General features: G+C 38.0%; 1 protein-coding gene across 1 annotated transcript in view; it reads left to right on the top strand.

Annotated features, from left to right (window-relative positions):
* Positions 1 to 344: 344 nt before the first annotated feature.
* Positions 345 to 17172, top strand: part of LOC113093094 (neuroligin-2-like) — a 41569-nt gene continuing 24741 nt past the window's right edge. The window contains exon 1 of the mRNA XM_026258941.1: positions 345 to 1094. Within this exon, the coding sequence (XP_026114726.1) occupies positions 608 to 1094 (487 nt within the window). The 5' untranslated portion in view covers positions 345 to 607. The remainder of the gene's footprint in view (positions 1095 to 17172) is intronic.

Raw genomic sequence — 17172 nt, 5'->3', positions numbered from 1 at the left:
ACTCAGTATTTCACACCCCCAGTGCCCGAGCATGAATGTGTGTCATTGTGGCGCACCTCTTGACGATGTGACAACACGCTGGAGAGAACGGCCCATGGTCCAGATACGCATCTGTAATTATGCGCCTTAGAGAATACTCCAAAAAGAAAAGGGGATATTTCAACCAAGATAGTAAACAAACATTAAGAGAAAGAATATATACAGTGGAACAAATTCTATTTAATTAGATTCATATTTCACATGTTTATAGTTGATATGATTTTTAAACCTCAGGCAATACTGTAATTACCTTTTATTGTGTTCGATAGTGTTGGCATGCATGTTTTACAGTCAGCAGTTAATGATATCTGTCTTTCTGCCTCTGTTTCTCTCTCCCTGTAGGAAACTAATGAGCAAATCGCAATAGCGAATGTTGCATTAACATCAGGATGAAGTTCTTCGCCGCTCAGTGTCAGCAGGCCTCTTTTGTGCTCCTCTGAGGATACACACACCCTCGCTTCCACAGAGCCCACAGAGCCGGCGTCACTGGGACGGCTTGAAACTCTTCGCCCTTCTCTGTTTCATATACATCCCCCATCGTTAGGGCGCTGCTCACCCCAGCCGAAGCATGTCATCGGTGGGTGTGGCACGATCGCAGCGGGAGACGGCCCGCTCCTGCCCGCGCCGTATATCTGAAACTTGCCTTGTGTGGCTACTGGGCTTGGCACTTCGCCTGGCGCTATCCTCCTGCCAGCGGGCAGACCTCACTGCAGCCAAGCACCCTATGGTCACCACTGGCTATGGGAAGCTTCGGGGCGTACGCAAGGAGCTGAACAATGAGATTCTGGGTCCGGTCGAGCAGTACTTGGGCGTCCCCTACGCCACCCCGCCAGTAGGCGAGAGACGCTTCCAGCCCCCGGAGGCACCAGGCTCCTGGCAGGAGATCCGTAATGCTACCCAGTTTGCACCAGTGTGCCCACAGAACATTCACGGTGTGCTGCCAGAGATCATGCTTCCCGTATGGTTCACCGACAACTTGGATGCTGCCGCGGCTTATGTACAGAACCAGAGTGAGGACTGCCTTTATCTCAATGTCTATGTTCCCACAGAGGACGGTAAGTTTTAGAAGCCCACATAGGTTAATTTGTGGTACATTTATGTTCCATCTATGTTCATTCTTACTCACTTTAAAGATATTTTCACCCGCACTAGAAAACATAACATGTTCATCCTTTCCAGCTCTGGTGATTGGGAGACTAATCACCTGTATACTTCCCAAGTGATTCTATCCTTTTCCAGAGCTTACTGTAGTGGTGAAGGGTACAGAGAGATTACGGGATGTAAAAAAGAGGATTTAAACTCATTTACAACCATTAATAAACCTCCAAATAAAACAATTTCTTCATTGCCCATTCTCTGGATAACCTTTGGATCCTTCTCTTTTTGTCCTCCTATAAAAAAAGCTATGATAATCTGTTGCTTGTAATCGCATATAATGTTTAAGTTAGATTACTTGCATTAAGTGCATACAAAACGGTAGTTGTCAGAGATAAAGAGAGCAAGAACTCCTTTGAGCGCAAGAGATATTTAACATGCTCCAGTCAGTGATTGTTACTGAAACTGCATGGGCAACAATCTGAGCATGTGCTAAAGTCTCTGATAAATGGGCTTCACTGCAGTTTGTAAATGGGTTGTGCAGAGACTGCTGGGTAATGTCTCACTGTGCCAGCTCTCAAAATGGGTTGTCATAGTCATGGGAGTATGGCAGGCAATGCGTGTTTTTTTGGAGAGATGAAAGCTCTTCAATGATGAAACCATATACACAGGAGGTCTTCTAATGCTAATAGCACTTTTGCATTTTAGCAACTCGGTGTACTCTTTGAGTGTGTTAATGTGCCTGTCCATTACAGTGAGTCAGTAAATCAGTCTTCCTTAATTTGTAGATATACATTCACTAAGTGCTGTAGATTGCAGTCGGATGATTCATCCATTGCAGGAGTGATTCTAGAATTTCAGTCTTCAAGCAGCTCAAATTATATAGCTTAGAGAAATACTTTTTGCAAGTGATCACAGGTTTGAATCTTGCTCTAGCTTTGAAAATAAAATAGGTTGTCAGGTTACACTTCATTTTGATAGCCAACTTTAGACATCCATCTAACTCTCATTGGAGTATTATTAAACTGTTAGATTAGGATTAGTGTTAGATTTAGTAGAATAAGTTGGTAAGTAATTGCAAATTTTATTAAGATCAGTAGGCTGTGTATTAAGAGACCATCAAAATAAAGTGTTAGCAGATATTAAACAGTCAGTCTGCTCCAATGACTAATAGTTGATATCTAGTTGGAAAGTTACTTAGAGTTCTGTCGTGACAACTCTGGGAGAGTTTCATCAATGTAATATACATGACAATGTTAATGTGTTTGGTCTTGGCAGAAAAGATCTGCTACACTGCTGCAGCATAGTTCATACTAGTACCGGGACTTGCTATCACCAATACATCCACAGACATGCTGCTGTGAGCATGTAAGAAATACTGCTGCTGCACAGTTCAAATGTATGAAATAACCCCCACATATAACATACATGAAATCACCCCATAGCAGATCTATACAGGTGGAGCTGGGGAAGGTTAAGGTCTACTGTTAATGAGACAACATAATTTTTAAAGTTTCAGTATAATCTTATTGCCGTCTAGGAGAAGAAATTGCGACATTTAATATATAATTTGTGCCTTTTCTTTCCTATCAGTTTCTTAGCAGTTTTCAGCTGTAGTTCCACATGAAAAATTATAAATAAAAATAAATGAGATAAATAGTCAGTGATTAAATCTGAGAGAATTTTCACACAGTAAACTTGGAAACATCAAAAAGTCCATGTGATATTTACACTAGTTCAAAGAATCAGCTTCTGCAAGCAGAAATAGATTTTTCCCTGATAAGAAATAATAATCAAATCTGGGCCACAGAACAAGAGAAGATATTTTTTTCATAATTATGAAGATGAATTGCATGTACACACAAGGGAATCTATGAGTATGTGTTTCATGTGTATACATGGCTCAACAGCATTTCACTCGCATTTGCGACTAAAAATAGATATGTGCGCACTGGAAAATGTATTTAGGAGCATGAGTGTGAACAAAATGTAACATCCTAACTTATACGGTAACTTGTAACAAATGTATGAATTTCTAGAATTGTTTCATGGAAAAACAGCGATACGGCCTCATATGATTATTGAACTTTAAAAAGGGGATGATTTAAATTAAAAAGCACAGATGAGAAGGCGGAATGAGTGAAGGAGACATGGCGAATGAAAGCATACATTCAGCACTAGACAGTGTTGCCAGATTGGAAATGTCCAAGTATCGTACCAGAAGTTCAAAATGATCGTATTTGGAAGAAAATTATCGTACACGAGTCAAAAGAGTTATTTATCTCTTCTAATCCAACAACATTTTGACACGACCTGCAAATTACCACAATAGATGAGGCGTATTGTTGGATGGAAGCAGTGAGACAAAATACTATCCCATTATTTTCAGTGATATTAAATCATATTAAAATGATTTTTAACACTTGCTTTGTCTTGTCCAGTGAAGAAGGAATTTAGCTGTTTCTGCATGGTGCAGTTAACTCCACATATGAGCCACTGTCATTGGAATCCTGCGTGTTGCCTAGATGTTGAAGAAGTTCTTGCTGTCTTGGACCGCAACTAGTGCTCACTGGCTTCATTACACACCCTAAGGTGTCTGTAATGAGCCGATTTTGTGTATGAGTAAAGAAGCCCTATGACTGCAACTACCATCATTTAAATGTCCATACAATTCTGAAATTATCGTACGTTACGGGATTTTTTTCATTACTGATCGTACATCGTACAGAGGTAAAAATTATCGTACAAATACGATAATTATTGTACGTCTGGCAACACTGCCACTAGAGGGTGAGGCAGAAATGCAGCCGTTACCCCGTTAACCCCATAAACAAAGCAGCTGCACTTATTTCTGTTTCAAACAGTAATTTGCATATTTATATTTGCTTTAGTCTTCACCATAGCACTAAATAAGTAATATTTTAAGACTTAAGCTTTTTTTTTTTTTTTCAAACTTAAGCTTGCTTTAAACATGAACTACCTATATATTGACTGATTCATTATAATTGTTTGGTAACACTTAACAGGTTCCATTGACATTAGTTAAAATTAAATAACAATAACTGCATCTTTTAATCTTAGTTTATGTTAATTTAAACTTTTAATAATGCATTATAAAATAAAAAATTGGGTCTGCTAATATTATTTAATGGAGCTAACATGAACTAACAATTTTATTGTATTTATTTACATTCTGAGGGTTACAAATATATGACAAAAACAAAACAAAACAATAAACAATCAATAGTTGTATTTTTATTAATCAGCATTAATAAATAATATTAACTACTGCAACAGTTAACTATTGCACATTGTTAGTTAATGCTAACCCTCTTTAAAGCTGCCATAGAATGCAAAAATCACTTTTATAAGGTGTTTGAACACAGTTGTGTGGCCACAGTGTGTGAAAACAACCAGCCTATAATGGTAAAATCCACACAGTCATTATTTTATAATCCCAATATATCATAAACAGTCTCTCCACACGAGCAGTTCTTTCTCCCTGCTATGACGTCATACTCTGGGAGAGTCCTGTCCATTAGTGACACTGCCCTATCTGCCCTATCAGAATATACACAGCCCTGAGTGAGAAGCAGCGGTCCGCCATTACTGTTTTGTTGCTGTAGTTGTTGGAGGTACAATGTCAGCACCAAAGAGCCATTAAAAGTGGCATGTGTTGGGATGCACAAATGAACATAGGAGTCTCCATAGACTGCTGAGGACATGGTGGTTAAATACAATTTTCCAAGAAAATGTCCTATACTTTGCGCTAATATTTTACTGCCTCACAAACGAGGGTCAGTTCAGAGCTGGAGTTGTGCAAATATTGCTTTTGAAAGTGCGATCGATACCAACGCTTTGTGCGCAAATGTCCAGAATCCAGACAAAGTAAGCATCACACATCATATTTTGCTTTCCAAAAGAGCTTCTTGGCTCTCTGTAAGTCTAATGTTGGTAAAGCTACCATTGTCGCTGTCTGTTTTCACTAATGCTGCCTTCACGTGCTGCCAGTAAATAGGAATGTGGTAGTTAAAAATTGCGTTTGGAAGCAATGTGAGGTCGGTCAGTAACATGGTCACCACCAGTTAAACTGTAACAATGGGGGTATGTCCGCCAGCATGAGCTCTTGAAGCTCCACATTGTTGTGAAAAGGGAGGAGGGAGCACCAGCTCATTTTCATTTAAAGAGGACACACACAAAAACGGGATTTTGGCACATATCCTGAAAGTAGCAATTTCAACAAGCTATAAAAAGTTATCTGTGGGGTATTTTGAGATAAAACTTCACCTACACACTCATGGAGACAATAGAGAACATATTATCAATGCATTATATGCACCTTTAAATTAATTTAACTAGGGGACCATATTGTAAAGTGTTACCTATTGCTCTTTCATTCATTTGAACTTAAATTGTTTGCATTCTAATCTTAAAACACTTGTTTACTTCATATATATATATATATATATATATATATATATATATATATATATATATATATATATATATATATATATATATTTTTTTTTTTAATTTTTTTTACGATCTTTAGTAAAATATATTTAATAAAGTTATTCAACCTGTTAGGAGGACAACACTTTTTCTTTTTTTCTTTTTTACTTACTAAATTCTATATTGTAATAAAACCATATAAATGCTTCAACGTCACATACCTAATGTACATACAATTTCATAGGACTATAAATACATAATTACGTAATTATCCTATTAAACAGTATGAAGCAAAATAATTTATAAACCTTGTGTGCTTTCTAAATATAAAGCTAAAACACAAAATGTAAAAAAATTTGCACCGCACCCCTAAATGTTTTTAATGTGCTCCTAAATGTTTTCCTTAAGCGTCAAGCCCTGGTATAAGTTTGCAGTATTTTTACAGACAGCAATGCAGTGGATCTGCAGTATGCATTCAAACGTATGACTGCACTGAAAGTGTGTGAATTCTTTAGACAGGACTTTGATGCTGCCTTTGCAGTGTTAATATGGGTCTACAACACACAAAAACCCTCTTGTTCACAGCAACCCAGAAAAAAACAGTTCCTCCACAGTAAGTGATTAATGCATCTGACAGTGTTGTGGAGGTGTACACACTCTCCACACTCATCGCTTCCCATGTTTATGTGTGCCAGGCGTCGCTGCGCTGCTAGTGAGTCTTATCAAAAAATCGTCCAGCACACACTCACTGACGGGGATTCCTACACAGTCACTGCGCTGAGAATCATTCACAGGTTTGGGAGGGATTTAAAGGATCTGGACTTGGCACTTTCACTCCATTTCAGTTGAACATTTGGTGGGTATTTAGTGTGGGACTTTTGGACATGTTGGTGGGAATGTGAGTGTAGTTTACAGCCAGAGGATTAGAACTGTAATTATCTCATCTATATCTCCTTCTTGCTTGTTCACTCTGTCTTTCTCGGGCATTTTCAGACTTTTAGAAAAAGCCACAAATATGATGATCCTCTTGCAAAGGACCTCCTTCATAAAGCCCATTTATGTAAAAAAAAAAATAAATACTGAGCTGACAAATATACATTGCATAGACAGATAAAATATAAATGAAAAGCATCTTCTCACCTCTATTCTTCTCTTGTATTAGAACATAAAAGTGATCACTCTGTCTGTGAATTTGAAATTGAACAAATTAAACAAATCAGCCACAATTAGTTTAGTCAGTTTATGTGATTAATGCTTAATTGGAAATGCTAATTCTATGCTGCGTCTAGTTTAATAGCCAATATTATTTAATTTTTATAGCGATGCTTGCAATGCCGCCTTATATTGATATTTCTAAGTATTTCAGGACGTATTCTCACACAGTTAATTGCGTCTGCTGATAGAGCTGTTTATTTGCTCATTCTGCTTACTTTGTTTAGCACCAGATGAGGCAAATGTTTGGTTTGTCAGTCTATTTTTATCCACCTCTTCCCATTTCTGCTCAAATCACTTTATGTATAGACTTCATTCAAATATGTTGAATGAATTTAAATTAACTTTACATTATGAACTTTTTGGGTTTTTTACTGATCAATGTGCTTTGCATCATTTCTGCATATTGTTCATTAATTCCCATGACACCATAGCTTACTGGTTTCTTTCTAAACTCCAAAGACTACACAGAAGTCATATTATGTGTGTTGATTCTAACGCACAGCCGGCAGAAAACAAGACTGGGTGTCATGACAAAGCCAAAGTTTAAGGAGCTTGCAATGTGGCATTTCATTTACAGAGAAACAAAGCATAGACCTAAATTCACCTAAAAATTTAACACGATTCATTCTCTGCCGTACAAGCACTGGTATTTCCTTCAGGCATGTGGCATTTGACTCTGGAAAAAACGTGACGTGCGACTGTGCTTCAGATGCAGAGGTGGGGCCGCTTCTCGGTCACGTCAGTGGAAATTTGATTTCACCCAGACGTGTTTTGTCAAGCAGATTGAAGCGTAAAGCTCACTTCTCTTCATTCAAGGCTGCGGTCCAAATAAAAAATCCCTTTAATACAATCAATAAGGTGCGCAGCTAAACAAAAAGATGGTAACAGTTCAATAGTCAATTCAAGCTTGGAAGCATTATATAAATGTAGATTCGCTTAGTGCCACTGCAGGATGGGAGAATGTTGTATTTGGGGGCTAGTGATGTTGCTGAAAGTTAAATAAATATATAACTAGATGGTCTATGCTGCAGAAGAACTATGGTGTCAATAGCTTTTGATTGAAGAACAAACATCAAACTAATACTGCTATTTCTGCCATCCTAGCAGACCTTGATCGGGTGAAAATTGGATCAGGATTCTTCTGCAGGGGAACGAGAGATGGAAAAATAGAAACAGAGAGGCTGTGTATACATAGAGAGAAACAGAGAGTGTGTGTGTACATAAGAATGCATATGCTCCTATTGTCTTCTCATTCTCCTCTAATTGGCTCAAGTATATAAGATTTGCTCTATTGTTTGCTTGAAAGGAGAGGTTTCTGCCGCTCTGGGTCTGCTGGTAAGGCTGCGTGTGATAGAGATGCTGAATTATGGCCCACGCTGGTCAATATTCAATCAATGATGCTGGTGATTGATGACCCGGCCGTGACACACAAGCATTCACACACTGGCCGTGCTCCTCATCACCATTCTAGTGCAGAGTTCTCGAATAAGAAAGCTCAGTATGTACAAAATATCTCCAAATTATATCCCAGTAAATGTCAGGAAATTGGCAGAATCACACGGCAATTTTACAGAGGCAGAATTTCTGATATAATGACAAGGAATCTCTTGTATCTACAGTCAGAGATCAGGTTTCAATTTAAAAAACAGTCCAGGAAAGATGGAAAGACTGCAAATTAGATCTCTCTAAAGGTGCACTTAGTCTTTTTCGATAAAATGCCATATCAGTAGCCAAATAAAATCTAAAATAATCCAGTTGTCAAAAGGAGAGCTTTTTTATTTTTAGAAATCTCGCAAAACAATATTATGGTTGATAATATTTATGATGGGTAAGTGTTTTTTAATGGGAAAAGTTTTCGACCGTGTTCCAGTTATGATAGGAATAGGACTATTGAAAAGATGTGAAATTTCCAAAAAACATGAAGCTTATATTAACATCTTCCACTCACATTCATATTAATGTCATTACTGTACATTGTCTCATGCAGATGTCTTGCCTCTATTTTTATTTTTCTTAGTGACATGGTGAATATGGATTCTTGTATAGAAATTAATGAAACTCATAACTTCTATCATGGTGGTTATAAGAGTTTAAAATCCTTTCTTATATATAAATGTGCCATTGACCAATCAGTTTACTCTAGAATGCATTAGCATGCATATTAGCTGGACCAGTGTAAAATTGTCATTTTTACCTTATATATTTTGTTATATTGTTGTCAGGTTCTACTGTTGGTTGCTGAAACATAATCTTGACATATAGATTTTAAGATTTCAGTCTTTGTACAGCTACTAGAGAATAGCTGCCTGGGGCTGTTATCATGATGGCCACCGAGAGAACTGATTTTGCCTAACAGGGATAGTGAATTTAAGAGAAACTTCTAAAACAAAGTTAATGCATAACTGAGAGCAAATCTGGAGCAGCCTCAAAAAAAAGAAGAAAAAAGTGTTTGAATTTGAATGTTATGATAGCTGTAGATAGGCTTGATTCACCTCTACGATGAACTATCAGCTCATGCTGTTCACCAACAAACACAGTTTCACAACCATACAGCTGTTCAGAACAGCAGAGCACACGGCTAAACACGTCTGAATCCAGAACAGCTTCTGAGTGAGTGTGTGTTCATACAGTGTGACAGGATCAAATGTGTTTGTATTTGTCTAGTCAGTGGAATGTTTTGAACCCGAGCCCAGGGCAGATCAGGTATCAGTTATATTGATGTGTTTGGCCACAGCCGTGTTGTGTGTGGTGGTTTAAGATCTGTGACACTGTCCACCTCCCCACAGTGCACAACAGCTGGCAAACCTCTACGACATACACATCTGCATCACGGCACAAACACCCATATAAACCCAATCGCCAGCATACATATGTGCCTGAAGCCCCTTTGCCGCAATCATATCATGTAAGGTGACATGCACACACACATAGTGTAAACAGTAATTTCTTACTGGGACAAGGGTTGTAACCAATGCTGTGGATCATGACAATCCCCTGCAGGCAAATCCCCCATTATACTGTCTGTTTCTCTCTTTCTCTCCCATATTTTTCTTTTCCCCCTAAGTACAGTACAGTTCAGCTGCATACCAAAATTTGTCTTGCTGTTTTCCCTATCGAATCACTCCAAACAACTGCAGGCAATTCAGTGAGAATTAATTGTAGCCACTGATAGTGGCACTTGTTTGCACGCTCTGTTTGTTATTGTACCCTGAGTCGCATTGAAGCTGTGCAAATCAGGTAACTGCACAAATGTGTAACGAAGTATGTGCTGAATGCAGTTTGCATAATACAGTTCTTACTTTTGTGGGGTTTTTTGAGCTCTCGATAGTAGAGTATGCAGCCTGTTTGTATTTATTTTTGTATTTTTATTTTTTTGGTCATATCTCACAGACACATTTCACCCTAAAATTCAGCCCTTTCCTATAATGCCTGTATGATTTTGAGATCCATCTTTTCAAACACTGAGGACAACCGAGGGACTCATATGCAACTATTACAGAAGGTTCAAATGCTCACTGATGCTTAAGAAGGAAAAACCATGCATTAAGAAAATATTTCACATTTGAATTTCTGAGTAAATGTAACTTAGTTTGTCTTCTGTGAAACATGTAAACTTTCTTCTGTAGCCTCTGCAGGGTAGTACTAAATGAACAACAACAACAACAAACAAAAAAAGATTTATTTAGGTAAAATAAGAATAATTTACACATCTCTTAATGCATAGTTTTTCCTTCTGGAGTATCAGTGAGCGTTTGAACTTACTTTAATAGTTGCATATGAGTCCCTCGTGGAAAGATCTCAAAAGGATCATAAAATCAGCCAGTCATTATTGGAATGAGTTCAAATACACAAAAATGCTGGAAAATAAAAGAATTTGTGGGACCTGAAGGATTTTTCTGAAGAACAGCATGCAGACAGTTTAACTGTCACATTATTAAGTATCAAGGGGATGTAAACTTTTGAATGGGGTCATTTTTTTATAAATTCAGCTATTATTTTTTCTTGTGGACTATATGTAAACATCTTTTATGTGAAATTTCTGATCTGATTCTGGTCAGTACTAAATAAACAATAACATGCATTTTGTATGATCCCTCTTTTTTATGGTAAAATATTGAGATTTTGCAGATTCTGGATATATGTGATGCGATCTAGGAAAACCCAACACATGATGGTGAAGTTTTGATACCATATGAAATCATATCTTGAACGTAACAAAAGTTATGGCGATCTGAAATTGGCTGATTGCTATGATTTTCCGTAATGGAATGTTGAGAAAAACAGGTTTACAGTGAGATGGGTTTCACTTTCACTTCTACTTAACAATTGTTGTCTGTCAGGAGCGCTATACTGCATCATTACACAAACAGACTAATGTTACCCTGAAGAGGACAGTTGTCCTTTGTTTATCATGAAGGGCATAGTCTCTGAACTTCTGATCACCAATTGTATGTTTGGATAGCACGAATAGTGTACCTTGTAGTTAGAAAAGCAAGCGCAGTGCACCTGTGCATATAACTGTCATCGGACTCCTCCTCTTTAGTAACATCATCATCCAATCCTTCATCTCTGGATGTGAAATAGTCCATTATAACATCTTTTAGGGCACTGACATCACCACAATTGAGTAGACAGGGATGTGCAAGATCATCTAAAAAGTGACCAGCTTCAGACTGCGTTGTTTTCTTGATTGTTATTAAAAAAAAGAAAGAAAGAAAACTTTGCATGCCATAGTTTAAACAGGACTGGCGGGAACTGTGCATTGACACCATTATTATATATGTCATGTGATTTATTTTGATAGGTTACATTACTGTTTTTGTGGTGTTATAAGAAAGCACCTCCGCAGTGTGATCTTAACATGAGAGAAAGCATCGGTGAAACAAACCAAAGTTCAGTGCTTAGTGCTAGGGGTTTGTTTTGAATCCACAACCCTAAGTATATGAGCAATACTAGTAGTGTCATTTGCCATAGCACGTACCGCTAACAACATGGCAGCCCCTCTTTTACAGTGAAAGGTCTATTAGAGCCAACAGCTCTACACAGATGCACACACATCTTTTTTCTCCAGCTGTGCACTGTGTGGGAAGGCAGCTGTGTTCTCGTCTAGCCGACTGTGTTAGTCCCTGCCACAGTTCTGCCTCCGCCAAACACCAAGAATCCTCCATTTTTATTACCGGTTTGACGAGCATTTACCATCCATACGTTTTATTAAAAGCCGTATTTCAGAGCACAGCGTGATGCAGCAGACGCAGACAGCTCACCAGAGAGAAAGAGCGAATAAGAGATAGATAGAGCACGACAGGAGAGCGAGAAAAAGAGGAAGAGAAGGATGACACTTGTTTGAGTGGGAGCAGCTGGGAGATTGCTAGCAGTAACTGAAGGTTTATGTCATGGAGATATGGACAGTCTTCTTCTCACTCGCCCACGGGCACTGAACGGCAAAGAAACACAGCTCTGTGCGATCATACGCACACGCGTGCTCCATGACCTCATTTACAAGGAGCTCTTGGAGACGATTACAACGGTGATTCGTCCCTCTCTTGAAATTTCACTGAAAAACTGGCCATTACATCATGTCACTTGAGGCTGCGCTCACCTCCTTACTGGGTGACTTTATAAACAACATGAAATGGTATCCACAACCCACTTCGCTCCTGTAATTTGACATTTTTGAGTGAAACAGAAGGTTTAGCGGGAATGGTGATGTAAGATGGGGGTTGATTGCATCCATCAGGATTTGATTGGATGCTGTAAAGTGGGCTATTATATTACAGCTAATATAGTTTTCCATACTCTCACAGTTTTGTTTACATCCAAGGGTGTCTATATCATAATACATGGAGGAAGCTTGCAGATAGAATTTCCATTTCCATTTTTCTTATATACATAATTGTATTAAGCAAGGATGCATTAAATTGAACAAGTAAAGACATTTATAATCTTAACAAAAGATTGCTATTTCAATAGATGCTGTTCTTTTGAACAAAGAATCCTGAAAAAAGTTCACAGTTTCCAGTCAAATATTAAGCAGCACAACTGTTGTGATAACAGTGATAATAATAAGAAATGTTCTTTAGCACCAAATCAGCATACAAAGAAGACTTGATGAATGATTAGAGATGCACCGATTTTTTTGTTAGTGTGACCTGCCGATTCCAATTTTTATTTTCTAAGAGCCAAAATTGACAGCATATACAAAACAAAAATCTACTTTTCTTCATGCAAAGTTTTATTTTCATAACAAAAATGACACAAGTTAAAAGTCTTAAATAATAATACATAAATAAAAATGCAAACAACATCACAAATAAATTCAATAGAAAAAAGATAGTCTTCAGTTTTCAGGTTAAGTTTTTTTTTTCCAGGTAAGAAATACTTCAGAAATTAAAGTAATCAAACGTACATTTTTATCAAATTTAATTTCTGTAGTCTTCATAGTAAAAATTAAATACAAATTAATACTTTCCTTTAAAGTTATAAAATGTATTTATTTATAAACGTCTTTTGTTCTTTGATTAACATGAAAAACAGCAGCAGGAATATTGGACTGCGGCCCCTTTAAGAGTTTATCCACAGACTCGATATACTGTAACAAAACATACATTCTCTTTCTCAACTATTTAACAATCCAAAACTGACTTTATTTAACTGGATACTCGCCAGTGGGCATTTTGACATAATCTTTTATATATTTGAATGTTTAGCACAGTTAGCCACTTATTTTGGTATTTGTGGCTCACAAGCTGTTTGAGACTGAGCGTTGCTTGTGTGCTCCACTAATATAGATCAGTGGTGGTGCGCGTGCCTTGGTGTAAGTGCGAAACCTATGGGAATGACTAAAATAATGCACAATAAAGTACTATTTAACTGGAGCGAATGAGACGTGTTTGAGAGAGAAGTGGTCATTGGAGAGGAAAGACAGAGACTGCGCAGCTGACATTACATTATTGCCTGTGCCCCTGGTAATAAAACGGATCTGCTCGAAATCGTAAAAAAGTGAGACTGATTGTCCAGTTACCGATCCGGGCTGATCATGAGGAAAATTGTCTGATTCCAATCCCTGGCCTATCGCTTTATAAGCACTGATAATCCAATAGTGTGCTAGCAATATCCATGTTAATAAACTGCTAGTTTAAAGTTAGACCCTAAACTACCCATGGTACTTTCACATTGAGATTATCCAGATTATCCACAACATCCAAAATTGATAAGCAGCAAATTAGGAGTATATTGAAGCAAAATTCAAAGTTAATAGTTTGTAAATAATGAGATTTGGACCTTAAAATAAAGTTTAATCGCCACTATCATTATTCTTTTGACAACTCATGTGTAAAATCTACAAGTTAGAAAGTCTGAATAGTCTGCAAGGCGGTAAGTATAAACACAAAGAGGCTGTAAACTCGGACTAGTGAGTAGATTTCTTCTTCTGTTGATGACTTGTGTCCCCGACACCCTCCATAGTCCCACAGTTTGCGCTGAACTGTTTTTTTTTTTTGGGGGGGGGGGGGGTCACGCGATTATCATGTCACGCATCAATTTAATTTTGAAGGTGTCTAGACAAATTACTTCCTGAAGGCTTGATGTGTCAAGCCTGGTTAGGACACTGTGTTAGTTTCTGTATTTGTTCCATCCACTAGTGCATTTCATCAAGACATTTCATTGGTCATGCGGTTTGTAATTCCGTAGTGTTGCTCTCATAAACCCCGCCCACCTCAAAATCTCACTGATCAAATTTCGCTACACATAGCTGTATATTAAACATCAAACGTGCTTTGATTGACCAAGACTGCACAGTATTTTGCTTCAGCCGCTGGAAACTGGACATGTCACGTCTGGTTAGGACTCACTGTAAGACTTAATACAAAACAGAAAGAAAGAAACTGCTCTAGCTATTGTTTAATGGCTCATCTAGAGTCTTTAATGGAGGGGAGATATATATATTGAGCACATGACATCAGCCCTTCAAGGCAGATTGCTTTCATGTACTGTTTTTCTAGGTCTGCTCCCCTTGCAGACAGTGAGAGGGAGACAGAGAGGAAGAAAGCAGAAAGAGAGACAGAGAGAATATACTGAAGACGTCTCTACACGGCAAGCCTGTCAGGGAGGACAAACCTGCTGGTTACACTGGGATGGCGTACTGCCGGGTTTCCTGTCACGCACTCCTGTCAAAAAATACCAAATTCACACTCGCTCACACACACTTTCTATGGAAGGAAAGTGTTTATTGCACAATTTGTTCAGCGGCTCAAGATGCACGCTGCCATCTCTTAGACTGGGAGTAACGCCACATTCACAGAGCCTGGTTTTTCCTTTCCGACTGTCACCACACCATGTGCTCACCAGCCCACGTACCACCCAAGACTCATCCCACGTAAATGATCTTTCCTCCATTTTAAGTCTTCATTATCATGCTTTCCGGTCTACCTCCACGCCGACGGCATCTCTCGTGTCTTCTTTCACTTAGAGGTGAATTCTGGGCCTTAGTTTTAAAGCTGGTGCATTGTCTTCAAAGGCCAGCAGGATTAGGTTTCTGGGAAAAGCCTAAGCCCTAATGGAGGCTGCAGACCATATAGTCGGAAGCAGGAACCAGTAAAATAGTGAAAGCTTGATCTCCAAATGCTTTAAGTGTCGATAAAGTGCTGACGTTGCTGAGACTTAATCACACACACGAGCGCTCGTTCCATACTCCCATCAACCTGTCTCCTGCTCTCCAGCCTTTACTGGAAGAACTGACCTGAGATGGTGAATTGAACTGAAAATCACGTCAGCATTGATCGAGTCTCACAGCTTAAGTGCAACTCAGGAGATTTAGCTCAGAGGAACATGTGAGAAGGTGCACAGGCTCGACTATTTGTCTGAATAAAATAGGGTGTAGTACTTATAGTTTTGCCTCAAAAATTAATTTAAAAAATAGTCAAAATGATCTTTTGTCTATGTTTTATTTAACTTACAGTAACCATTTTTTTGAGTACTTAAAGGTGAAGTGTGTTAGGTGTTAGGTGTCACTAGAGGCACAAAGTTGTAAAATTGTTACACAAATGCTTGTTGTGCCTTTTTTTTTTTTGTTCTGAAAGAAGCCCTATAGTCCCACCCCAAACTCACAAAATAGAGTGCAACAGTAGCCGTCCAATTTTTCATTCAACTTTGTCCCAGAAGTATTTTTCCCATAGACACAAAAAAAGTACTTGTTTAAAAATTAAAAGTCATGAAGCAAACCAACAAGCTGTTATGTGAGGTGAATCACATAACAAACTTCAAAGCTACAAGACCGAGTACCTTATTGTGGTAAAGAAATACACTTCCATGAAGCATTGTATAATCAAATTAAAAACAATGGGTAAATATAGATCTATATGATTGCATTTATTGTGAAACTAGTGTGAGATTCAAGAAGTACTGATGATTTAATTTTTGTTCTGCAGAATCATGGGTAATGTCGTTTTTTCCAATAATTCTGCTATGAAACATGACCATGTAAGTTAAAATAATGTGTACTGATAACATCAACAAAAGCGTATACCAACAGTTAACAACCTTGCAGTTTACAGTATGTCTGTTTTTAAAGGTTATAAGTTCTTTTAAAAATTTAATTCCCCTTACTTTTTGTTGTTAGCATTGTGGATTTTTACTACTAGAAACTGTTGTGCTATTTTTTAAGCCAGTGTTTCTGTGTTGGTCTGTTTGGGATACTCCAGATTACATCCTAAATGATGCAGTGTCAAAGCTTCACGCTTCAGAATTTAAGCTCAAACAAACTGATAATTTGAAATACTCCTTTCATCATACTATATACTAAGTTGTTGCATTTGGACTTTGCACAAAAATCAACCTACTAATGGTGTGCTTTTACTTATTTCTGCACTATTCACTTGGGTTAGGAAAAATGATTACTACTCTGCAAATATGACACTTTCCCTTTAAATGTAATTGTGAATGTATATGTGCTTAAAGAAAAAAAAAAATCAGGTGAACAGCATTTGAAGTCAGTTATGAGAATACAGTTGTGCTGTTTATATATCATTATATGCATTATAAGTGTTGGACAGACTGGGTAAGAATTATATGCAAAGCAGTGACAAATGGGGTTTGTGTTGGTGTATGTGTGTGTGGTCTATTGGTGTGGAGAGCCTGTGTAGCAGATAAACGGTAAATAAATGGAGACGATTTCTATCTCGTCTCTTGCAGGCCCACCGTCAGTACTGAGAGAGGGGTTAGGGGGTCATACTGATAATACCCATTAATGGCTGTCGCCACACAAACATTTAGCATTTAACCTGAGTTAGCGACAGATGCTAATGTGTCTCGCTGCACCAGATCCTTTCAGCTCCAGTCCTGAAGAAGCCAGTGACAGAACGCTACCGTTGCAAT

This window comes from Carassius auratus, unplaced genomic scaffold, assembly GCF_003368295.1.
Source record: "Carassius auratus strain Wakin unplaced genomic scaffold, ASM336829v1 scaf_tig00214860, whole genome shotgun sequence".
In the NCBI taxonomy this organism is placed as follows: Eukaryota; Metazoa; Chordata; class Actinopteri; order Cypriniformes; family Cyprinidae; genus Carassius; species Carassius auratus.
Note: the sequence above shows the minus strand (reverse complement) of the source record. Positions and strands in the feature narration are given on the sequence as shown.